At 41.9% G+C, this 25,814-nt stretch overlaps 1 protein-coding gene across 3 annotated transcripts in view; it reads right to left on the reverse strand.

Annotated features, from left to right (window-relative positions):
- tcf7l1b (transcription factor 7 like 1b) overlaps nt 1-25,814 on the reverse strand; it is a 33,869-nt gene that overhangs the window by 2,157 nt on the left and 5,898 nt on the right. For 2 of the 3 annotated variants that reach the window (XM_044197266.1, XM_044197268.1), the window contains exons 4-9: nt 12,245-12,328; nt 5,036-5,171; nt 4,249-4,351; nt 3,636-3,719; nt 1,672-1,815; nt 1,388-1,550 (exon numbers count right to left, since the gene is read on the reverse strand). In XM_044197266.1, coding sequence (XP_044053201.1) covers nt 1,388-1,550; nt 1,672-1,815; nt 3,636-3,719; nt 4,249-4,351; nt 5,036-5,171; nt 12,245-12,328 — 714 coding nt within the window. The remainder of the gene's footprint in view (nt 1-1,387; nt 1,551-1,671; nt 1,816-3,635; nt 3,720-4,248; nt 4,352-5,035; nt 5,172-12,244; nt 12,329-25,814) is intronic. The other variant, XM_044197267.1, reaches the window with a different exon arrangement.

The following is a 25,814-nucleotide window of genomic DNA, read 5'->3' on the forward strand; positions in this document are numbered from 1 at the left end:
AACACATATACAGTTGTATGCAAAAGTTTAGGAACCCCTGACAATTTCCATGATTTTCATTTATAAATATTTGGGTGTTTGGATCAGCAATTTCATTTTGATCTATCAAATAACTGAAGGACACAGTAATATTTCAGTAGTGAAATGAGGTTTATTGGATTAACAGAAATTGTGCAATATGCATCAAAACGAAATTAGACAGGTGCATAAATTTGGGCACCCTTGTCATTTTGTTGATTTGAATACCTGTAACTACTTAGCACTGATTAATTGGAACACACAATTGGTTTGGTGAGCTCATTAAGCCTTGAACTTCAACGGTCAAAAACAGCCCACAGACCACCTCCAAAGACCTACAACATCAACTTGCTGCAGATGGTGTCACTGTGCATCGTTCAACAATTCAGCGCACTTTGCACAAGGAGAAGCTGTATGGGAGAGTGATGCGAAAGAAGCCTTTTCTGCACACACGCCACAAACGGAGTCACTTGAGGTATGCAAACACACATTTGGACAAGCCAGCTTCATTTTGGAATAAGGTGCTGTGGACTGATGAAACAAAGATTAAGTTATTTGGTCATAACAAGGGGCGTTATGCATGGTGGCAAAAGAACACAACGTTCCAAGAAAAACACTTGCTACCCACAGTAAAATTTGGTGGAGGTTCCATCATGCTGTGGGGTTGTGTGGCCAGTGCCGGTACTGGGAATCTGGTTAAAGTTGAGGGTCGCATGGATTCCACTCAATATCAGCAGATTCTTGAGAATAATGTTGAGGAATCAGTCACAAAGTTGAAGTTACGCCGGGGCTGGATATTTCAACAAGACAATGACCCAAAACACTGCTCAAAATCTACTCTGGCCTTTATGCAGAGGAACAAGTACAATGTTCTGGAATGGCCATCCCAGTCCCCAGACCTGAATATCATTGAACATCTGTGGGGTGATTTGAAGCGGGCTGTCCATGCTCGGCAACCATCAAACCTAACTGAACTGGAGATGTTTTGTAAGGAGGAATGGTCCAAAATACATCCATCCAGAATCCAGACACTCATTACAGGCTATAGGAAGCGTCTAGAGGCTGTTATTTCTGCTAAAGGAGGCTCTACTAAATATTGATGTGATTTTTCTGTTGGGGTGCCCAAATTTATGCACCTGTCTAATTTCGTTTTGATGCATATTGCATATTTTCTGTTAATCCAATAAATCTCATTTCACTACTGAAATATTACTGTGTCCTTCAGTTATTTGATAGATCAAAATGAAATTGCTGATCCAAACACCCAAATATTTATAAATGAAAATCATGGAAATTGTCAGGGGTTCCTAAACTTTTGCATACAACTGTAGTTATAAACTCACATTTCACGTCTGTCTGTGCTACTTACCCGTCTTCCAAGGATCTGGTTGATGGCAGCGCTCTCTTTCAGAGTGCACTCTGCCACTACTTTGGCTCTCATCTCCTTCATATACAGCATGAAAGCATTCAGAGGTTTCTTAATATGAGGCCTCTTGTCCTCTTCTTTCTTGGGAGGAACGGGGGATTTCCTGCTAATCCAAAACATTAAAAAGAAGCTGTTAATAAACTGAATGGTGGAGAGGTACTGGTGAATTATAGCAAACAAGGGGAAATATTGTGCAGCAACAAAAGGAGTTAGTTAATTTTTCTTACGCATGCATCGAAGGGCTGATGTTGTCTCCACTGGGCTCCTGTTTGATAGCCGGGGAGACAATGGCGGGATGGGGAATACCGGTTTGGTGGAGGCTGTGCGGAGGCGGAGTCACCATATGAGGAGAGAAACGGCTGGACACCAAGCTGAGAGTACAGAAGGAAGCAACATTTTAACAATTGGGTTTAACAGTGAACCTCTGTTAACCTGACGAGAAAAAGGTTGCGCTAACTTGGCACGAAAGTGCCCTGCCTTACCCTCCAGTTGAAATTTACTGTGCCTACTGCGTTTGTCTAGACTAAATTCATACACACAATGAGTGAAATGCTTGCTTTTTGTTCAAATAAAGACTTTTTCAAAAGCCCCTTTATTCAGCAATGGCTGGAGAAAAGTGGAGTGTGTTGTTACCATGGTGACAGCATGGCCGTGACACCTGAAACCACTTTCCTTACCACGTTCCAGACCATGGAGAGCTGACTGCCGTCCACACAGAACACCTTTACATAGTGTCTCTCTCAATTTCCAATTGTTAATACAATGGAGCATTGTAATGAACAACGGGGAAAATTAAGCTCCATATCCCTCTATCACACACTCTGGTTAGTGTTAGACTGGAAAATTCCTCTGTTTTAACTCTTTTAACATGTCACACAGACTGTCATGAGAGACAATGCACAATATAGCCTTGTATTCGCATGAGGTGAGTCCAGAGTCATCAGCTTTGCCTTATGACCTTACAACCCAGAGTATATACAGAGGCTTTTCTAACTGCTTTTAACAACATTGGAGTCCAGGTTACAAATGCTCACACAGAAAGATCCTCAGTCAATATTCACTATCTTACTGAATATAAAAGATGAGTAAAAAAGAAAAAATGTGTGCCTAATAAAATATCTGTAATTAAGAACAGATATATCCATGTTTTCTTTTAAACACTTAATAATTTATGCTGTATAAACAAGGAGGTACCATGTCATTCCCTTGGTAATAAACCTATACCGACTATATCTGTAAACATCCCACTTAGTCCCTGATGAATAACTCAATTCTGCTCCAAGTGATGGCATGCAGTCAAACTCCACATTTAGAAAATAATGCTCCCATTAGCATTCATGCCATGCAGTCGTATTTATGTCACCTATGTTGTATTTTATTCTTGCTTGCTTAATTTTTAACTTATATCTTATTGAGTCCGACTAACAAATAATGTCAAAAATATTACACGCTATGAGCTTTTTGTGCACGACAGCCCATTGTGTGGATTGGTGCAACATTTGGCTTGTGCTAAATCTGATGCATTAAATAGTGTAAAAACTTCCATGAGGTATGTTCTGATTGTTGTGAGTCCATCTCAGGATGGAGCTACACATGCTATTGATCACAGAGACCCTTCTGAATATTTCCTCTCACACTAACACCGGAAGGCTCACTACAAATCTTTCCAATTTTGAAAGAGGGTGAGAGAGTTAAGTCTGATGGGACGTGTAGGTTCAGATGAGCTTTGATTTGTCCTAATCGATTCTCAGCCCTTTCATCTCATCGGTGTGTGTGTGTGCGTTGTGGAGAGGCTCAGAACATTGGCCTGACCACAGAGTTTAGCTCTGAGAGAAAAGACAGGAGAGGAGTACCGAATGCCAATTCATTCTATTTAAGAAGCTATACTTGTCTGTGATCAACTTAGACCTCACATCCCTTTGTAGTCCTGACAATGTTGCCTGTCTGTGATCTCACAATGTTTGTCAGAAGTGGAAATCATGTAATTCAAAATAAGATGCTATTTCTGAATAAAGTTTTACCTGAACAGCTGAACAATGCAAACTGCACACCAGCCATTTATTTTACCTAGTGTTTAAACAGGCTGGCAAAGAACGCAAGAAAAATGTGATTACAGTATAGCATCGAAGCAGCAGATATTAGATGTCTTCCTTTGGGAGGGTGGGGGTGTTGCTAAACTTGATCCACTCACCTGGACATGGATGCATTCATTGCTAGCGCTGGATAGGGGTGACGGAATCCCCCCGGAGGAATGGAGTACATGGGCTGGCCCTGCCTGAGAGACAGAGGGAGACAGAGGGAGCGAAAGCTCCAGTGTGAGGTGGATCAAACACAGCTGACAGCTAACTGACCAGCATTAATCCTCTACTCATCAACTCAAATCCCCTGCTTGTGGAACAACACCATTGCAATTGATTACAAGAGCCATAGCAAAACCCATAAATGTTCATAAATTCCTCCTGGTAAACTCAAATGTTTTATTTTATTATTGTTCTGATGTGGTGCACCTGCACTTAGACAGCAGACCATGCAAATCAGACACTGCTTTAAACATAAATTGCAAAAATGTTGTCCTTCTCACATTTTTCTTCTTGCTTCTTGACTTGAACTTGATCAAAAAATGTGTTGTGCTTTCATAAATCTTAACTCACCAAAAGTAGTAGGTTGAAGTTAGCCACTAAACCGACAAAGTTAATTTGCTAACATCAGTGCTTTAACTGTGGTGTGATAACACGCAAGTTTTGTAACTGTTCAGAACAAAACACATCTGGCTGTGCGGACAGCCTATAATAAAAGTAACTTACTGTGGCATGAGCCAGCCCAGAGGGTGTGCGATGGAACCAACAGCACCAGGAGACAGGGGGTAGTATGGAGAGAGCTCCGATGGGTGAGGTGTCCGAGGAATACCTGCAGGTGGCACAGACAGAAGAAACCAGCTTTTAAAATGCAGAACATACCTGCTGAGGTGACATGCTATTTTCATAGAGATGGTTTATTTTTTATTTTTTGACTTGACTTATGCCCATGAACCCAGAGGAAACGGATAAATACATTGTTTCACTGTCTCTTAGCTCACATCAATTGAAAAAATATGAAATTACTGGGGACCACTTAGCCAAGAATTCGTCTGTTTTTAATTGTAACCTTGCAGTTATGTTTTCCGTGTAGTAAACATCGCTAACCTTCTCCCTCCACTGTGTTCATAGAGAAGTTATTTAAAACAATACTCTTGATACTCCACCCAAAATCTTATCTTTTGAGTGCAGGTTTGAGAGGTTGCTGTATAAAGTTTGTAGTTTCATCCTTCACAGAGTACAGCAGCTGCTGTGAATTCACTTTGGGGATTCCAATAGCAACCAGTTTTCAAGGTGGAAAAAAGGTAACAAAATGTCAATAGAAACTTGCTCAGTATGTTCCAAACAGAAATAGTTTTGCCAAAATGTGTCTAAACACACTGTTTCCTTTTCAAACTTCATGACCCTGTTAAGCTCATTAGTGTGCATTTGTTTGTTTGTGCACATTAGAGTGCCTGCCTGCTGGTTTCTGCGGATGTTTCAATACTTTTTTCAATGTCCATCCATGACACTTTACCTGTCTTTGGGTCGAGGATCTCTGGGGAGAGGTGCGATGGCGGTGTGCCGGGGGAGAAGTGTTCATTGCTGTATGTGATGAGGGGCGTGAGTGGGTGGACATGGTGGGCATGCTGCACCACTGGGACTTTATTGGACTGTTGATGAAGAAAAAAACAAGAGAAGAACAGAAACAAAGAATTTATGAGCAGGAGGAGACCAATGTGCAACAAGTGTCTGACACATGACATTCAAAGTAATGCAAAGTAATCCATCCAGTAAGTTACTATGCTTGTAGATGAAACAAACGTATTACTATCCCAAACTGCATACATGCACATGATTTCTGTTGGCCATTGCTCAAAAGAAATGCATGGAACTGCCCTGTGATGCAATCTGGACTGGAACCAAGGAACACTAAAAAGTCTTGCAGACAAATGCCAAGACCATTACGGTCATTTAGTTGAGGAGAGAACTGTTTGTTCAGTCCAACAAGAAAAACAACGGTGCCACAGAGTCCAACAGTCACACCAGCAAGCCACAAACAAACACAATCAGGCTAAGGTAAACTGAATACCCATAAACAAGTGGAGACATCATCTCCCACTCTGTCTGACAGCACTCACTTGATGGGAATAAGCACACACCCATGGGTGGATTACACTGCCACGTTCTGCCACAGATGACCCTGATGTTAGAAAAACACTTCAAATTCTGTATAACTTAAGTGGTGAAGAACAGAAAGTCCAGAAGCTTCAACTTCTTTGTACATGCAGTGTGGATCTTTCAACAATACTTGACGCACATTAAAAGAGTGCAGATCCTTGCCGAGATCTGACCGCATTACGTCTATGACGAGGATGATGAAGACAATAATAATAACCAGCGTCTCTACTTTCATTAGGCAGCGTTCAGCCTCGCAGTCATTTCCCCTGGCTGCCTGGCTGAATAGAGCACTTGTTGGCTCAACTTGTCACATGGGAGGGTCAAGGGGTGGGGGGAGAAAGGAGTCTTGTTCCTCCAGGCTAACCTTTCTTCAATATCCCTCCCCACCCCCTTCTCAACCTCTCGTCTCTCTCCAACGTGGTCTGCTAGGGAACAAGGTTTGCATTGAGACTTCTGTACACTCTCTTGCTTCACGCTGCTTAGAATTGTTCCAAATCGTAGCTTTTTTTTGGCCACTTTTTTTATAAGGAAGGCCCAACCTTTTCCTCCTTTTAAATCTTTAGCAAATTGGTTTCTCTAACGTCTAAAGCATGCTTTGATTCTGGTAATGCCAGATGGCGTGAGGAAAATATTTACTGGTGTTAAACATGGCTATATTAAGATCACTTTGCTCAGGACTTTTTTTGGTTCCTCCAGACTTAGTGCATATAAGGTCAATGTATAGGATGATGCACAGAGCACATTATTTCACACAACACAGAAAAGGCTTTGATAAAGCTTCATGGCAGAAATAGTGTTGACTTGCTGGGTTGAAATCCCAGGTCCCACATGTCATGTATATTTGAGTTGTGCTTTGTTGTTCTACTTCATGTACAATATGCCTGAATTTTCCCTATATTGTGAGGGCTGTTCGAGACCTCTAGACCTGGGTGCCAACACATTTTGGGAAGCACTTCAGTGAGAATTTGAAATGATGCCTTTATTAATTATTCATATCCTGGAATACACCAATCGTGTGCTCTAAACATATTTCTAAGTTTGAAGGCACTAGTTTCAACTCTGGGCTGCCTTTCATTTCAGCAGCCCAACAAAATGTGGAGAAAAATGGAGTACGCAGGTTGCACATATGCAAAACTATTCTGACCTGCATCCTACCTGCCAGAGTTTCTCCGTTAGGAAAAAAGATGGCTACTTCATCAAGCAAATTCTTCTCTTTAAATCAGAACTTTTTTTATTTTTTATTAAATCAATCAAAATCAGCATAATCGTTTTAACTCATTTAAATTAATTTAGCTCTCCAGAGCTCTGAGAGCATAACATGTGGTTTTGTAAAATTGAAAAACTAAACTAATGGCTCAATCATGACTTAAAACTAAACACTGTGTGTATCAATGCCTTCTTTCACTTGCTTTATGTGTAGAGGTAATATTCCTCCAGCCCATCTCGGCTTCCTACGTCTGGTTTCATGATCCACAAGCAAAGTGTAATAAGGAAACCACAAGGAACATGAGCTGTGTTTTAAATATAAACAACATCTATGTGATAGGGCCGATAAAGGGCAACCTGGAACCAGATGGTATCTACATCGACAGGCAGAAATCATGCTCTTTACATAGACGTGCTTGTTGCAAACAGGTCTGCAGTGGTGCATACCTCTCAGCTAGCAAGTGAAAACACCTAGAACTGGTCTTAGAGGCACTGGACAAAGTTACAGGAAGGTTTAAAGGGGAAAAAAAACAGCAAAAAGTTGCTGAGCTGCTGCAGAGAAAAGATGTCTGTCTCTTAAGAGGGTTTGAAACTAAAAAGGCCGAGGTGGCAGTACCTCGCTTGGCTGTCCAACTTGGAACGGCGCTAAGAAAAGCATAGTCCTTGGTCAATGTGGGTGGAGGGGTGGATTTCATTCAAGCAAACATGTTTTTGGATCCTGCACATCTGAATTGAATTACTAGGCAAACAGCCGATGGGGAAGAGAGCTTAGAACAAACTGAATAACCCCGCAGCTTTGTGTGTCTTTATGCTCGGTGATTCTGGGTGGGAGGCTCAGAGGCCTTTCAAAACTCCAGGAAAGACAGGGTGAAAAGAATGCCTGGCATGCTGAGAAATCCAAGCCTTGTTTGTCAACGCCAACAGGAAGCGGACGTGAGAGGGGACTGACCGTGTCGTATGTCTTTAAAATCAACCGCTCCAAAACTATGCCATTCATCACAGACTTTACGTCTGGTCATCGCCTCTGAAAAGGTCAATGGCAGTAATATTCTAGCTTAAAATAATACAGCGCAGAGAGGCATCATATTACTGGAGTGAATATCATCAGTGGTCATTAAAAAAATTGAGAGCTCAAACAAAATCAGCACAGCATATATGGACACAAACATGGACAAATCTTATAGAGATCTAGTGTGCTAATAAATAATTGTAAACTAACAGATATACATTAACATTATTTTCTGGGGAAAATCTGCCACTAATGAACGCTATCTTGTGTAATTTCACTCATGAACTTGTTTCAGAGTTTGACTGGAGTCAAAGCACTGGTTCCTTATTCCATTTCTGAAAAGGATCTTGTCTCTGCAGTGAGCCGGCAGGACTGCAAACCTTAGATCAGTATTCAGTTCAGTCCTCCCAAAGCCTTTGATTTCATGATGGATCCCGGTTGTTCACTGCCTAATGCAAAACGAGAAAATCTCACCAGACTCCCAGTCAAAGGTCTGTTGAAAGAATATGGATTGAAAGAAAGTATATGTATTGCTCTAAGAGGAAAAACCCCAGCATATTTTCAGCTAATACCTCTACTTAAACTGTCATATAGCCCTGAGAGTTGAAGATTGCACCGGACACATGCAGGGAGACAAAAAGCATCTCTGGAATGCTGCTCTAGACCTTGCCACTTCAATTCACTTAAACAATTCGGTGACTAAGTGACACACTGACAGGACCAGGTCCCTCTGTGCCTGGATTAATCTAGACACTAATACAATGTTGAAACAAGAGGGCAATTCTTGTGTCCCTGTCAAGAGAAGATCAGCCCATATTTGAGCACTGAGTGTGCCCTGATCTGATAACGGGTAACTGACGGACAGGCATTCCAGTCAGTTCTACCTCATTAGAGAGTCACAGCTCCTTCTAATCCAGAATAACAGTACTAGTCAGTGTAGTTGGTAATGACACAGAGAACAGGCCTTATGGACAAATTACTGCAAGTGACTGAATGACCTCAGTGAGGGACGTACGCAGCCTTGACATTATTATCAGCAGAGTGTTAATGACTGTGAATCAGTAGGTTGTGAAAGCTGAGTGCCTCCTCTCCTCTTCTCTCCTCTCCTCTCCTCTCCTCTCCTCTCCTCTCCTCTCCTCTCCTCTCCTCTCCTCTCCTCCCTGGTCCAGCTCAGTCACTACTGATGGCCCCATACTGCATCACCTGGCCCTGCAGCGCCTTTGATGTATTATTCATGAAGAGGCAGCCCTCTGAACACAGGACATAATATGGGGTTTTTGGGGTGCTGGACATATGTGTGTGTGTATGCACGCGTGTGTGTGTGTGTGGGTGTGTGTGTGTGTGTGTGTGTGTGTGTGTATGTGTGTGTGTGTATGTATGCACGGTGGGGTGCAGTATGCTCATAGAAAAGCTTGTTCCCTTCTTCCCAGTCCTCCCACCCCACCACCACCACCATTACTACCAAAAGCAATACCAACTGAATGCTAAACAAACCTGTCTGTTGAATAATTGAGGCTCTCAGGCCAGAGCAGGCTCCGATTAGCATACAGGCCTTATGGACCCAATCTGCGCAGAGACAGGATGGTCTTTCCCTGGACTTTCCTATGTACCGAATGCTCTGATTTCTATTTTACATCCTCTTATCTTGATCCACATTGCCAGGATTAGCAGAAAATGTCAAAGCAATTTCAGTTCAAGCAACAATAATTGCACCGATCTCTGCAGGCATACATAGGAATGATACATTCACAAAAAAATCTAAATATCAACATTGTCTTCCTGCCGTGTCTTGTCAATGCCAATGATTTATTAATCTACAGAGGCGCTTGACTGAGCAGGCCTCTCAACTAACAGACTGTAAAAACCTTATCAGTAAAATAACATTATGCATAGTTGACATGCATATAAAATATAAGATAAACATGTGCCTACAAACAGGTTTTTATATTCCAAACCATGCCAGTCCATCATAAAAACAAAACATGTATCAGATTTAACACATGCTTGCAGAATAACTGCAGGAGTACAGGTCTGCTTCAGGAGTCCCTGCTGGTGTCTCCTCACCTCCTCTCCTCAGGGCTCTCTCTCTGGCTCCTCTTGGCCCTGGGCAGTAATCCCTGGCCCCCCGTGTGTGCCCATCCGCTCCCCCTGCTCTCATTAGTGCAGTGTTGGGGCCTGGGGAGCCTGCAGGCCTGGGGAGCCAGCCTGCTGCTCCCCTCCCACTCTCCCTCTCTCTCCTCGGCTGGAGTAATGAGCACATAATCAGCCTGGCTCCCTGTCAGCAGCAGCACACCAGAGGGGCATGTGGGCTCCTGGCCCAGAGTGGGGGGTAAGGCCACAGCGGGGTGTTTTACTTTCTATCCTCTGTGCCCAGGGTACACCGTACCCGGTATTAGAGCTTCCCACCACACATCAAATGACCCTCTGGTCATTGGTCACTTCCTCTTTTAGTTCACATACTGAAAGCTGTTGCATTTTCAATGAACTTCCCCACCTTTCTCACTTTGTTGTTACATGACTTCTAGGACAATAATGTTGTGTTTTATTTTTCGGTGTTTGGCCTTGGACTACCCGTTCATTAGAGCAATAAAAACAGTAAAATGATCACAATAAATATCATGTCTTGTTTCCCTTAAAAAGTAAAAGTATCAACTTTCATTTAAAATCAAGATACAAAGAAGCCTCTATCTATGATAACAAGAATATAGAACCTGAATAGGTATAAGTTCATATGTACAAATGTAAAAACGGCAAAAGAACATTGCAAACTTAAGGAAAGTACATATTTCAGTTCTACTTATTATTCAGACAATGTGACTAACATTTCTGCCAGGAAACAGTTTGATCCCTCACATTCTCAGTTTTCTACAATGTTTCTTTTTGTATTGACTTTTCTGGTTTAATGACGTTCAAAGAGATGAAGGCCAAACAAAAAGAGAAAAGAACCAACACAGAGCCACATGAAAAGTAGCACCAACCACTGAAGGACAGAACACGAACAATCCAAGCAGAGAACTCAACCTCAGTCAAAGTGCTTTCATTTCCTTTTCAATTCAAACGCTTCAATTATTGTAGTCACTGTGTTGACCTTTTCTCTTAATTCTGTCTCCCTACGATGTGGATTCATACATTTCAGAATGTTACACATTGGCTAAATTCATTCAAATTAGTTTGCTGGAACAAAACTTCACACAATAGCTGCTGTGTCCCACAGAAAAATCAAAAGGGTCACTGACAGGTCAGCATTTATTCTAATAAAATATCTTTAATTGGTTTTCATTGAGACTTAAGTCAGTCCTGGATTCCCATGAGTAAACTCCGTCCCCTTCAAAACAATTTCCCATTGACTGCACTCAATGAGGACTTTGTCATGTGCATCACTGCGATTATGGGATCCAGCGAATCAACCACAAACTCAGCAAACACGTCTAGCCAGGATATGTAAGGTCAAGGGGCTGAGTCACAAGGGCTCTTTTTTACTAAAGTGTAGTGACAGTGGTTTTCAGCTACATGTGCTGCTTAACATGACTTCCCAAAGCAGGAAACGCCCTGATACAATCAAACAGGTGAGATGCTAGATAGATGCTCTGGGCTTCATGTTATCTAATGTTTTTAATCCCGAACACACTACCCTCAGCGAAGCCACAAACCAAACAGGTCTGCTGAGGCATTGTCTAACCAGAGTGAGACATCATGATGACTAGTTCACACCTGTGTGGGAAAGTTCAGGAATGGCAATGAGGTTCCAACTTGAGAGATTTATGATGGAGGCTGAGTTATTGTGGTAAAGAGAGACAGACTATTCAGCAGTTGGCCTGCGGGTGCTGTAGGGTTTGTGGGGGAAGCTGTCCGTGGACAGGATGGGAACCAGTACATTTACATGCACACTATAACTTCATTATTGTGAATAACCACATTATGGTGATAGTTTGGTTAAACCATTTATACGGTTCGCAGTAAACTGATTGTTCCAGTAAGTTGACATGATTTGTTTGATAATTAGGTTAATGTCCCGGAGGAAACATCTTATTAGTTCCACAAAATAAGGGAGGGAAAATGGTAGGACTGGTGTTTACTGAGCATCATAGTTTAGTTATTTGGTGTGTGTGAAATTTGACTGTGGATTTTTTTTTTTTTCTATCTTCCAACCAACCATGTTGTCCTTTTGAAAAACACACTTTCTCTGGTTTACTCCACAATCTTTCTGATGCATGCACTGTATCAAATCTGCACATGAAATCAGACTACAGCGTTATTGTGCTTAAGGTGTTTACGTCTTTACATTTTTGGCTTGATCTTGTCAAAATAAAATAATGAAGTGTTTTGTTCCGAGTGTAAGTGTCTACTTACTAAATGCCCTGGTGTTGGAGAACGGGAGTCTTTTAGTCCTGCAGATCCAGGGACGTCCAAAAGAGGCCATTTCATCTGCAGGTACTGTGGGAGAGAGAAAAAGGGCAGAATTATACAACAGAACCAGACACACTGCAGGGAAAAAACATACACAGTAATCAAAACATCAAATATACAAGATTTAACAAAATGCACTCAAAAATGATATGATGATGACATGATATAGAGACCAAAACGCTAAATCTAAGGCTCTATTTTTCACAAAAAAAATCTCTCTAATATTTACTGTTACTGAACAGTAGGGACTGAATCTTTTCCTAGAGTGCAAAAGTGCTATGAATGGTGTCAAGCCCGCAGAGATCTCCAGCAGACACCTGTACGAGACCAACATTGCTGCTGGAGTCAGACAGCGAGTTCTGGCACGGGGGAGAGTAGGGAGAGCGATGTGAACACAACGGACTGGTGGAGGACTGTGAAATTGCCGTTTGTCAAGGAAAAACAAGAGGCCAGCTGTGGGCGCCCATCGCTGAGCGGGTGGGAAGAGACAGCTGGAAGGAAGCCCCATCTACAGAGCGGCGAAAGGTTGAGCTGCGGACTCCAAGCTAACTCCTGTCTGTCCGTCTCAATTGGTTTGGCCTTTTGACCCAAACATAGTCCCTCCTCTTTTCAGTATCAGTATTTTTTTTACACGTGTATCAAAGTTATCATAAAGGGTTGCGCAAGTGTTTAACTTCCCTCTTTTCTCTCATGTCACAAAGATTTCCACCACCATATTACTGCTGCCTGTTCCTTTGGCCGCTGTGCCACAAGTAAGAGCTGTGTACTCCAGGAGAGGTTTGATTTACTGCTTGATACAACAAGCTGAGCATTTTTTTTGTCCTCCAGCAATGGAGATAGCATGAAGCCAGAGCTCCAAAAGCACGGCTCAACCATCTGGTTTATGAATCAGTTTAAATACCGGACACAGCAGCTTGTCATGCAAGTGGATTTTCTCCCTGGTACAGTTTCAAATTAATTAAAAGAGATTTATATTATAGGTTATGTTTTGCTCATCCAGGCCCATGTAGTGCAGAGACATAAAGGTATCGTAGTTTATTATTTAAGTTGCCTTTTGGGCATGGAAGTGTGTTATGAGTTATAAATTCTGCCAAATGACCAGTTAAAGAATACATGCAAAGCTCTGTCTACTTTTCAAAAGCTGGTGCAGGATAAATGATGACGAACAAGCAAACCAGAGGAGTCATGCATTCAGGTTTTGATTTTTAAAACTTCATTCATCACTCAGGGTTTGTAAGAAGGAAGGAAGCTTGGATGGCTGTGGGTTAAAAATGGAAAAGACATTATAGCAGGAGGGGGAAAAGGGAGAGGAGGGGAAAAAAAAACATTTTCAGGAATGAGTTTGTCGGAGCAGGCAGAGGGTATTGTTTCCTGACAGCTGGGGTCCAACAGAGCACCGAGGCGGGGGGGAAGGGGACCCTTTTTCCCTTCGAAAAGGGGGGAAATTCTTGGAGTTGACATCAGCCCTCTTCATTTTCACTATACTGCTCAGGGCTGAATCGTAGGTTCCAACTAATGGGCCCAAGTCCATACAACTGTCAGGAGGCAGTTGCTTTTAGAGGCTGCTAGCTCCCTATTGAAACTTTACTCTGCTGTGTGCATGGTGCCTAATGAATGCTACTCTCCAGAGAGAAAATCCAAAACAATGCAGTTTCTTTCTGTCTAATCTATGTCAATCATGAGTCCTTCCACAAATGAAACAAGCGCTATTGTGAGCGTTTGGTTTTGCCCCGCCGTGCCCACCCCGGCTCTCCCACCCAATCCATCCCTTATTTGACAGCTTCTGCCAGGACTGAGGAACCTGCCCCCAGGCACTTTTTTCTGAGCGCCTACTTTTCTTTTAATTGCCAGTGTGCCCTATGGAGCAACTGTTAACACACTCCCTGAAACATCCAGCCAGGTAATGCCAGCCGCACACTGTCACATTAGCTTCAGTCCAGACTACAGCAGCACACCACTCACTAACACATGAGAGGGAAAGAGAGGGAGGGTGTTTGGGTCTATGAGTTGTTTCAGGAAACAAAGGGCGAGGAATTGTGGGCCATGCTGCTCAGCAAAAACTTTCTCAGTGTTACAGTTACAAAAGAACACAAGGGAAGTGTAAGAAAAAAGTTAGGACAGCTGAAGGAGAGCCAGCACTTAAAAATGATGATTCAAATAGTTATGACATGGCTTAAGTCAGTGGTTCTCAAAGTCACCCCATGAATATGATTCATGGGGTGAGATAAACAAACAAAAGATGATGCTCTGATGCTAGCAAGGCTATCTTGCTAACCTGAATCTTTACTTCAATCACCCGAATTGTTAATGATTGATAAAAATTAAATCCACTTTTGCTGGGGAGGGCGCATGAACTTTTTTCGGCCTCTGAAGGGGAAAAGTTTGAGAACCAATGGCTTAAGTAATATTAGTAAAAGATTAAAGCAGAAGATAAACTAATATCAATGTAACTGCAAGACATTTAGTAATGCTTTACATGTGCCCTTATTTTATTGGAAACAAATGCAGACATATGGTCGGGGCCCATAGCAATGTCTGTTTCAGCATGGGAGCTGGAAGCTCTGGTAAACAGACTCGGACAGAGTACTGAAAGAAATGTGTTACTAAAGTGAAGTTTAGCTGGTCCATTTTCATAGCTCTCTAATTGTCTTCCAGCCTTCCCCGCTGCCTCCAACACTCAGAATAGACATCAGTAGAATGTGCTACTTTTACAGGACCCAGATGCGACAAAGGTGGCAGTGATGCCACTGAAATTTTCCAAAAAGCTACACTGGAGCCCTTTGGTTTTTTGAACAGAGAGAATGCAACATATGCTCTGGGGCATGTGGCCTGCCAGAGCTGGGTTCTAATTGTTACATTGCTCTCACAGAGCAAAGGAAAACACAGCCAAGAGTCTTTGTCATCTCTGAAGTGTGCGGTGCCATGCTGCAGGCCAACATCAGAGCACGGAGAAGAGGCAGATGTCTGGACATTTGCTGTCAAACAGTCTGCCAAGGGGACAGAAAAAAAATCCCAAACTTTGCTAGCAACTATGAGAAGTCATAATGACTGTCAATCAGACAAAAAGTAAAGTCAAAAATAAAATTAATATAGAAGTCAAACAACAAATTAAACGATGAATATGTATTAAGTGGCAGCTCAGACGAGGCCTGACGCTTGTGAAATGGCTTTGCCCAACTTGGTGGTAAATAGCGGAGCAGCAGGAATGCCTCCATGGATCGCTCCAGCAGATAATGTCAATCACCTACTGTGTGGAGAACCCCTCCCAACTGTTTTCTTTTACCCCCCAACAGAAAACAAATGGCCCGCACAGCTTGCAGCTGGCTGAGGTGTTAATTACCGTCCCCTGTCCATATGAACAGCAACTTCAGACAATAGCCCTGTCAGGCCCCCTACACAACAGTCCCTCCCTGGTTTGCTCTGCTGATATCACCTGCTCATGCGGGGCCATTGACACCTCAACCTGATCTATGCATGAAACACAATTAAAGCTTCTGGGACAAAGACAATGTGATAAGTAGCCCCCGCCTTGTCTCAAAGTTTGCATTAAGGCTCATTGTTGGCCAACATTAGAGGCAATTACATTGACAATTCTTAAGCAAACCTCGGCAGTCGTGCTAATTAGTGTGTAATTGATGGGGAAACGACAAGCAGCTCAGCTGGTCAGACCCACTATGCACTATTGGGCCACTGCAAATTTTTCTGAATGGGGACCATGTCCTATTATCTGGTCCACTATGAAGTAAGTAGATTACTCAGGGAGGAAGTTATTAATTAAAGCTATCTTAAAGGAAGGTACAAAGAGAAAGAAACAACAAAAATAGTGCAACTGGTGGATAAATTTAACTTTTTTCGTCCAAACAGACCACTTGAATTTCCGGTATTTTATTAGTGGAGATGTGTTTCATCTAAATGCATTTGGATCAGTCACATCATAAAAAACTACAAGAACAATTTATGTCCCTTTTTCAGCTCATCACTTGAATTTCATATAAAGCCTTGGTTTATATTAACCCTGAGAAGCCTGTGGTCCTGCAGTGGAGATAGCATCTTGCTAATGGCTACCACATTTGAAGTGTCCATTAGCCCATAGAGGAATGAAGTTAAGTGACTATGACAGGGGCACTCCCTCAGTTTGCCGGGCCTCTATTGTGACCTGGCTGGTCGTCCTGCACTCTTATTCACAGCCAGTAAAAAACTGGGTCAAAGGTCAGACATCCAGAGTGCTGTGGTTTCTATGGCAACATGGCCTATTAAGGCCAGGATCATTGGCCTCTTAACATGCTCTTGTACACAAAAGAACTGTTAGTGCAAAGAGGGAGAGAGGAGAGTGAAGAGGGGAGGCAGCGTGAGGGAGGTCCTAACAACACAGTGTCAAGGTTTTTCCAAGATTTCCAAGATGGTTACACACTCTGCCCCGCAGCTCCATCCATGTCTGTATGTAGCATACATAGAATTTCAGTGGCTCCTTAAGGAGTTTAGAGGACACACAGAAGAAACTACTCTATGTGGGTCATTTATTATTCCAAAATCAGAAAAAATGCGTTGTATTGTAACAGTATGCGTTGCATATGAAGTGTAAAAGTCCACATTTTGTGGAAAGAATTTCAAAGAATCAACTTTAAAAAAAGTCAATGAGCAATGGTGTCATATGACAGCCTCATGCATATTCTGTACAAGGCCAAACTGGCCTGCAAACTGGGTTTATTTGAAAAGTCCTGGGAGTGAATTTACTGCTGTTTCAGTAATAAAACAGCATTAACAGAATACAAGGCCAAGATAAACCTCCCTAAAACGCTTCTTTAACATTCTGTCCCGGTGAGTGAGCTGCGACTTCAGCAGGAGTTTGCATTTTTGCAAACTAAAGCAATTATTTGTATCAGGGCTGGGTTTTTTTTTTCTTTCTTCCTTTTGCATGGTATAATCCTGAGTTATTGCTTCCTGTATCCACAGCTTTAGAGTGTAGAGAGCTCATATCTCTTTAAAAGAAGCCGCCATTGTTCTTATTCTGTCTCACTGACTTTCAGGTACTTTTAATCAGATGTAGTTAAAGAAAAAGTTCTTCAGTCTCGCTGAGGTTAAAGTTAGGAATGAGTGAGTAATTCTGTTACAGAGCACAACAGCAGGTCATTTAAAACTCACTGTATAATTAGACACACAAGAAAATAATTATGCATCTGGTAAGAGCAAGGCCATCTCATAAAGGCAGAGAGGAGGGTGCGAAGCTATTCAAGTCAATTATGTGAAGTCAGTTATGTGGTTTCCCGTACCTGGGAGATCGGCTTTCAATTGTAGCAGACTGCGCCGCTTAATGTCAGTGTGATCTGATGTCAAGACAGCCTACACCTCAAATGTCAAAGATGTCGTCCTTTTACATGTCCTGTGGCATTGTTTGTCCAGTCGCACAGGAACACAACTTTTTATTGTTTGGGGAGTAGCCTCGTTTCATTGAAATTCACAGCCGTAAACGTCTGTATAATTAACTCCAGAACATGAGGTGGTTACCAGTGGTTGGCTGGGTGTTTACAGTAAAGCTCGACTTAGAAATCAAATGTGTGTGTGTGTGTGTGTGTGTGTGTGTGTGTGTGTCTAAGTGTAGGTGCGTGTGCGTCCCAGTCTACGCCAATGACACACAAGTGAGACCTGAATTTTTCATTTATGACCAAACACAAATTGACTGGAGACAGCATGGGTTACCAATATAATACAGCGTTTCCTGCCAAGGCATTTAGGAGGCAATAATAAGTCCAGCATGCACCCCTCACACTGAACAGGGCAAATACCACAGCACAGTAATCACTCCAAACTCTCGGTGAAGACATAAAAATAATCTTTTTCTCTTCTTTTTCCAGAAATTGCAGATAAATATTTACCCCCACCCTCCGAGAGTAAATTTGAGTATGTCTGCTAAAAGTATGCCTTTTTTTCTGGCAGGGCACAGTGGGTGATTGTTTCTTTGTTTTGTTTTTGTTTTTTTAGCTTTTCTTGGCTCTTTTTTTTAAAGCTTCCTAAAAGCAGCTGACAGTGGCAGGAGAAGCAATGAGGCATCTTGAAGGGAAAACGTCAGTTCTGAAAAACTGAGGTGGGCATAAGTGGGTGTAGTGGAGAAGGCAAGAGAGAGAAAAAAAGGCCTAAATTAAACACATTTGTTTCTGCTCTCACATACCACAAGTCTTATGAAAACAGAGGGCTGATTGTGTTCACTCTGCAAGTCCTCCACCCCCCAGTCTTCACCACCACCCAACACCACCACCCCTGTCCTAAGCAGCAGCAGCAGCACCCCCCCCCCCCCCACACACACACACACACACACTCACACACAGCTGCCTGCAGATGCCTCCTGTGTTTGCTCTCCGAGTGCAGGCGCAAATCTCCAGGCCCCACAGACTTCTGGGCCCTGCCTCATCTCAAATTTTACTACCTGACATCCCTATCACCCCACTGCTAACCCCTCTCACTCCACTCTCCGTCTCCTCTCCGCCGCCCCGCAGCCGGCTCAACTCGAACACACAGACACATTCACACACCAAAGGTATGCTTCGACACTCAGCCCTGTCGCACGAGGGAAACACAGAGACTGACTGTTAGAAATTAAACCCATATCATTTATGAACAAAGATATGACCCAAAAAGAAATGTGCTGTCTGCATATAAAAAAAACAGAAAAATGTTCAATTGAATCAGATGGGCTAGTAGATCCCCAAGTAAAATAATTCTCTCATCTGCCTTTTTTTTCCAATTCTAACAGAATAAATCAGTCAAACTAGAACAAAAAAAAATCATCATTTCTGGGACTGAAAATAATCTAATTTGACATGCAGTGCTTGGTATGTTACACAGGATCTAACTGAATAAGAAATTATTTTCAAAAGTAGTTTCAAACTTCCACAGTGTGCGACAAAGCACACAATTTACTACCATGACATTCCCTAGGATTAGTTATGCGTATTGTCATCGGACTGCGGGGAGGTCTGGAACGTCGCCAAAGCATTTTTATACCTGAAACATTTGTAAAAGTCATTCCATTGCAATCTGTAGGCTTCATTTTCATCATGCTGCTCGTAGTGATATTGAGTACTAAATCATGATCTAGTGATAGGTTTGGCTATAAATTCAATTCCCGTTCACATCCAAGGATCCTCTTACATGTCTGAAACTTTGTAAAGAATACATTTTCCAGTAAGAACGTATAGGGTTGGAGAAAAGCCTTTAGAGGAGTCACAAGGCGGGATGAGGTTGGGTCATGAGGTCTCCTGACCTCTTCAAGGTTCATCAGGTCTCTTGAAAGCAAAACAATGGAATAGAAACATTAGCAAGGGACTGCTTACCTCCTAAGAATGTAATTTTTTTGCTCTGACAACATTGAATACATTACTTTTTACACATTTTGTACTGTAGATGTTTTTGAGGAACTAACATTGATTTATTTAAGCTGTTCCAGTTTTAAACGTTGCTGAAAAATGTCTTCATAACATTAACCAGACCACTGAGAACTCAAGGCTGGATATGCTATTTAAAACAATATATACAGCTGTTGCTATCTTTCAGTTTAAATACAGTATAATGAGAACAGCAAGGTGATTATGATCAGGGGCTGCTGTAAATATCAAATTCCCAGGGACAGAGTTTAGGAGAGGCCCCTTACAATTACACAGTATTCAGGAATGCAGAGCATGAACCACAGTAACATGGAGCTGAAGACAAAATGCTCACATCCCATTTTGGACGTTTAGCTCACACCACGTGACAGAAAAGGTTTACGAACAGCATGAAAAAGAGTAGGAAAGTTTATCTTTCATGAAGAGCTGTTTTCTGCGAGCCCCGAAATCTGTGCCACAATGCAACAAACGTCTACTCATTCCAAACTGCACACTTCTGCAAACAATTAGTGTTAACCCCAGAACTGTAAGCTGCTCAGAAAGAGAGAGAGAGAGAGAGAGAGAGACTGAGAGAAAGAAAGAGAAAGAGAGGGAGTATGAAGTGGGAGAAAGAGAGGGGTGCTTGTGCACAATTACAGCAGGGATTTATGGCCTGAGAAACAATTTATAAATCACAGCGCCTGAGCTAATGTGCTCCAGATTGTTCTCCATGCAGCTGCAATTTTGGTCTGCGTGAAACGGCATAATAAACCTGGCTGGAGGACATGTTTGGGTGGTGGTGGTGGTGGGGCAGGGAGAAAAGTTGAGGTTGTGGGTGGTGGCTGATGCGGGCAAAGTTGTGGGCTCGCAAAGTTTCAGAGGTGTTTTGAACAAAGAAACTGAGAACTTTTTTTCAACAAGCTGGTGTGAGATTTTGCTGAGGTGCAACTCTTGATTGTTAATGTTGACAGAGAAAGAAGGTCTTTGCAGAAATCTCAGAAATATAAACTCTCAAATAATACAAATAATGCCAATAAAAGATGTTTTCCATGGTATTAGTGGACTTACACAGTAGCTGGACAGCAAATGCAACAAAACTCTTCCAAAACAAGAACTGTAACTGAATAATTACACAAGTTTCCACTGAGAAACAATTAAAGTTTCAAGTCATAAACCAAAGCCAGTTTAATGACCTAATTGCGAAACTGTGAACTATGCCCTTACAATTCCTGACATAAGTGAAAATTTATTTTTGGTTATAATAAGAAAAGACAAATGTTGTAAACCGATCCCTTCATTGTGGCTGCAGGCTGGTGTTGAAGAAGGGCTCGGATGTGCTGAGGGGAAGCCTGAGCTTTTGTGGCCACTCAGCCAACTGGCCCTGAACCTTGACCTCTAACCCTTCACCCTGGGGGGCAAACAAAGCTCTGAGTGACATCTGAAACTAGACACTCTGTGGGGAGAGAGTGTCTGGACAGGACTCAAATAACCCCATTAACTCTGCAGAAAAGATTTATGGCTTTTTATTCTGCCCCTGCAAATCTCAAAGCTGAAGAGTCGCACAGATCTGTCAAAAACAATCAAGCAATTAGAGGTGTGCACCAAGTTTGGTCTTGTTTACTTGCCAACATCTCCATCTTGCACGAAGATAAGCAAAAATGTTCCATAATTAACGACTCAGAGCAGAGCTGTGATTAGCAGTGATACACACACATGCCAGCAGTTTGTCTGTATCCAAATAAATTCTGCTTAATACGAACAACATGAAGCCAATCTTCAGGCGGTTTTAAGAGAGTCACTGATGCATATTTACCAGCACCTCTGATGGATTCTATACAATGGATTACGTAAACAACTCTGGCATTAGTATATTGTAAACAAAAACAGAGAGAAAAGTTGATGGTAAATGTGCTGCGGTGAATGCAAGCCTCCGTCGCCAGAATGCTGAAAGCCACTGTAGTATTTAAATCAGGCAAGGAGGGAGGAAGACTCGGCCAAGCATTCTGTAGCTCAGCTGTGAGGCTCTAAGCCGTTGCCCTAGGGTCTTTGTCCTGCCTTTCAGGGCAAGTCTGAGGTAGTCAAAGACCCTATTCATGACCAGCGCTCCCCCTGCCAACACACCCATACAGCCCCAGTCAAGTCAGCCGAGAGCTATAGAGCCTTCCCATTTCACACGAGAATCAGACCTGCCCCTAAAGCCTGCTTCAGGGATTTCCAATAGCCAGCCCCTCCAACCCATGTACAAATCAAACAAAAGGGCTCCTTGGCCTACTCCATGTCATATAGGGCTGATTAGATCTTTCTTTCTAATGTAGCTAGCGGAAATTTGAAGCAAATAAGTCAGTCACATTTGTAGGGATTTGGTATCTAGCCATGTAAATGGATGAGGGATTATGTCAGCAGAGGTGTGAAGTTGCCATCCAACTCCCCTATGTCCATCATTATCATCCAATAGAAGACTCACCTCACATGCTAATGTATATTTTATAGAAAGGGCACAACCGAAAGACAAACCTGAGTATATCAAATGATAAAATCTTCAAACAAAGGAACCTAATGATGCTGATCATCTGAGGCAGGCACAAGGGGAATCCCACTATCACTATCACAAGAGTGTCTTATGCCCTCAACAACAGCCATTACTCATAACTAATCAAGAACATTACCTCATCACTTTAAATTGAGCAGATAAGGTCAGGAAAGAGTGAGATTCTATGTAAAACTATCCGCCCATCAGAAGTTTCTGCTGCTTGTGCTGTTCTAGCGATTCTAACAGGATCCACAAGTCTGGTTCCAGATAAGGAGGCTACACATTTTAGATGACTTGTGCCTTTGCTCGGCTTTAATCAGATTTGTTGCTCTGCTGAACATTGTGACTTCTTAACAAGTACAATTGGTTTATGAGGGTAACTGAGGGAAGCAAGGGGCACCCAGAGGTTAAGCTATTATCAATATTAGGACAAACAGCCTGATCTCTTGGGAAGATTTTACTTGTATGCATGATGTTTAACAAACAATTACAGACCATATGGACTCATCCAGGCTGTTTTTTTACATTAATCATTTATTAAAAAGTACTCTATGATATCCTTATCCTATCCTTAACTAAAATAGATTTAACTGACCTTAGCTAATGACTTTTATGACTGTTAAGTCATATAAGTAATACAAATAAGTCCTAGCAATTCCATAGTTATTTGACAAATAAACATATTTACAGTAATGTTACAGAAGAATATAAACTGAAAATACATGCTTTTTGTATGATATTATGCAAACCACCAAGAGAATATATTGACACTTATAATAACAGCTAAAATAACTGAGTTTAAAAGAATGTTGTTACTGATTTTACTTCCGAAACTACTTGTAAGACAAACCAGTTATGTACTATACATACAATTCTATTTCAACCCCCTTTTTTTAACTTAGCACATCTTTCCCCTATGTATTTAAGACAAACTTAGTCAAAGTAACCACATACTGGTAATAACATGTGTCCTGCTTATATAAATGTATAACACATGGAAAATTACCTGCTGCTCCATGTTAGATTTATGTAGTCGAACATACGATCCATTATATACGCTATTTGTGTTTTTAGAGCCAGAGCTAAATTCAGATTACAGATGGCACGCCAGTCTCACCAGTTACATCATCAGTTACAGTTTATAGTTTATAAGATATGTAAGTTTTAATCTTTATTTTTTCATAGGTATCATGAAGCTCCATGCTGCAACATAAAATATATAAAAGAGGAAAAGGAACATTATTATCAGGAAAGTAATAACCTATATAAACTAAAGCTTACATAATGTACCATAAACGGGTCTGTTTACAGGAGTTCACACGTGTTTGCAGGTGTAATGTGTTGACGTGACATGTGTCCGTCAGGGGACATGAGCCGCACCAGCAGTCCACACATTACTCCACCATTACAGGACAAACTCAGTGGGAAGCAGCCAAACTGATTTATAACTTCTACAAGAAGAACAGCTGCTCTGCTCGCTGTCAACTAACCTCATCCTGGACGGATATCCATCCACTTCTTAATTTAGTATGACCACTACAACCTCACTGACACTACACACATACTGTATGACATGGCCTTTAACAGACCCAGTGTTGGGAGAACTCACTTCTATAGCCTGTGTGTGAACTGAAGCGAAGCCTGATACAAATCTCAGTAGTACGGATGCAACATGTGCATGATCTGATAGCCTCCTGCTGTTTGCTGATTGGTCTGTGACAGTAAGGGAATGACAAAGCATTGTGGTCTATGGTGGAGAAACTGCTCTGTGGGAGACAGAATCCCTCAGATAAGTGAATGCCTCAAGGTCTGGAAGCCAGCCCACCTCAGGATAACAGGCAAAGGAATAGCAGGACCCGTATCTGCCCCAGTTTATGCTCCCACCACCACATCTCATCAACAATCTCTCCTCCTGCCTGCTCTCTCTCCCTCTCCCTCTCTTGCTGCCTGCAGTGCTTAAACTGAAAACAGCTGCTTGGAATACCAGACTGATGAAACCCTGTTTGGAGCTTTTTTTCCCTTCCTGCTGTACAATCACGTTTTATTAGCATGGAGTGAAGCGTTTAAGGTACAATTATAGAGGGAAAACATTTCTTCATGTGAGCTAAACAGTAGTGGTCATGGCTTTGAGAGGGCCACATACACAGCCCCCCGCATGGACTATTTTCATTATCATCATTGAAATGATGCCTTCTAGAGCTCAAATGGCTAGTCAATAAATTGATAAGCTAATCGACAGAAATTTGATCGGCAACTATTCTGATTATCCATTAGTCTTTGCAGTCCATTTTTTAAGCAGAAATTTCCCAAATTCACTGCTTCCAGTTTCTCAACTGTAAGAATTTGTTGGGTTTTTTCCATTTCATTTTTGTCATATTTAACAGCAAACTGATTATCTTTGGGTTTTGGACTGTTGCTCAGACAAAACAAGCAATGTGAATATGTTACCTTGGGCTCAGGGGAATTATAATGGGCAGTTTTCGCTATTTTCTGAAATTTTATTGCCCAAACGATTAAATAATTACTCAACAATATAATCGGATCATGAAAATAATCATTAGTTTCAGCCCCAATGTCTTCAAATCACTTATTAAGTCTGATTAACGGGCCATAAACCAAAATTTATCTAATTTGCGACATGCTGACATGACACAAAAAGGAGAATAGAAGCAGCAAAGAGCTCCTGTTTGGATTTTAAAGGGATTGTTACCGGGTAAATGAGTTACAAGATTAATCCATGATCAGAAATTGTTGCAGGGCAAATTGTTTCAGGACTGTGGTCACCTGGGAGTGAGGATGACTACCCCCCTGCACCAGGACTCCAGGTCAATACCATAGAACAGACATGACTAAGCTGGTATTCACATGACACATGATATGTGTCTCCACCTCCCACATCTCCACCTCCACAAACTTTTCTTTTACTTTTTTGATAATTAGCAGCTGTGGAGGACTAGAGATAGCAAGCTTTGGATTTCCATTGCTTCAACCTCAATCCCTCTGTCTTTGAGTCTCATAATGGCTCAACAATGCAGTTACCATCCACTCACTACACAAGGATTGTAGTAGTAGTTTGAAAGTAGAGACAGAACATGTGTAGACATGGCCAGCAGTTTCCTCTATAAATAGCTACAGATTTTGTGTTTATTGAAACTCTACAATAATAGGAGTTTTTTGTTGTTAGGTTGTTGAACAGACATAGTCAACATCTTTAAATCTATAAAGAAGAGCAGAGATTTTCGCGTGAACTCAGGTGTGTTAGAGATGCCCACCTTTGGCTAAATGTCTCTCAACTCACACACAAATTTGCCCAAATTTTCACAGGGAAAAGCAATGTACCAAACTGCACAGCAGCTCTGGCCAAACATAGCAAATGAGAAAAACACATTAATTGATAAAAACACATTTGCACACATATTCATCTTGGCACATCAAAGGGATTCATTGATGTCACTGAACATGGGGAGTCTGCGGCTGGAGAGGGGAGATGTTGGTTATCCTTTCCTCAAAGGGTGCTGAGATGCTCCTGATGGGCCCCGCGCTCGAGAAGCCAGAGAGCACTATAAACAGAATTTCTAATGTCAGGCGGGCGAGTGGGTGGGTTAGGTAGTGAACTAGCAGGCTA

This window comes from Siniperca chuatsi, linkage group LG5, assembly GCF_020085105.1.
Source record: "Siniperca chuatsi isolate FFG_IHB_CAS linkage group LG5, ASM2008510v1, whole genome shotgun sequence".
Lineage (NCBI taxonomy): Eukaryota > Metazoa > Chordata > Actinopteri > Centrarchiformes > Sinipercidae > Siniperca > Siniperca chuatsi.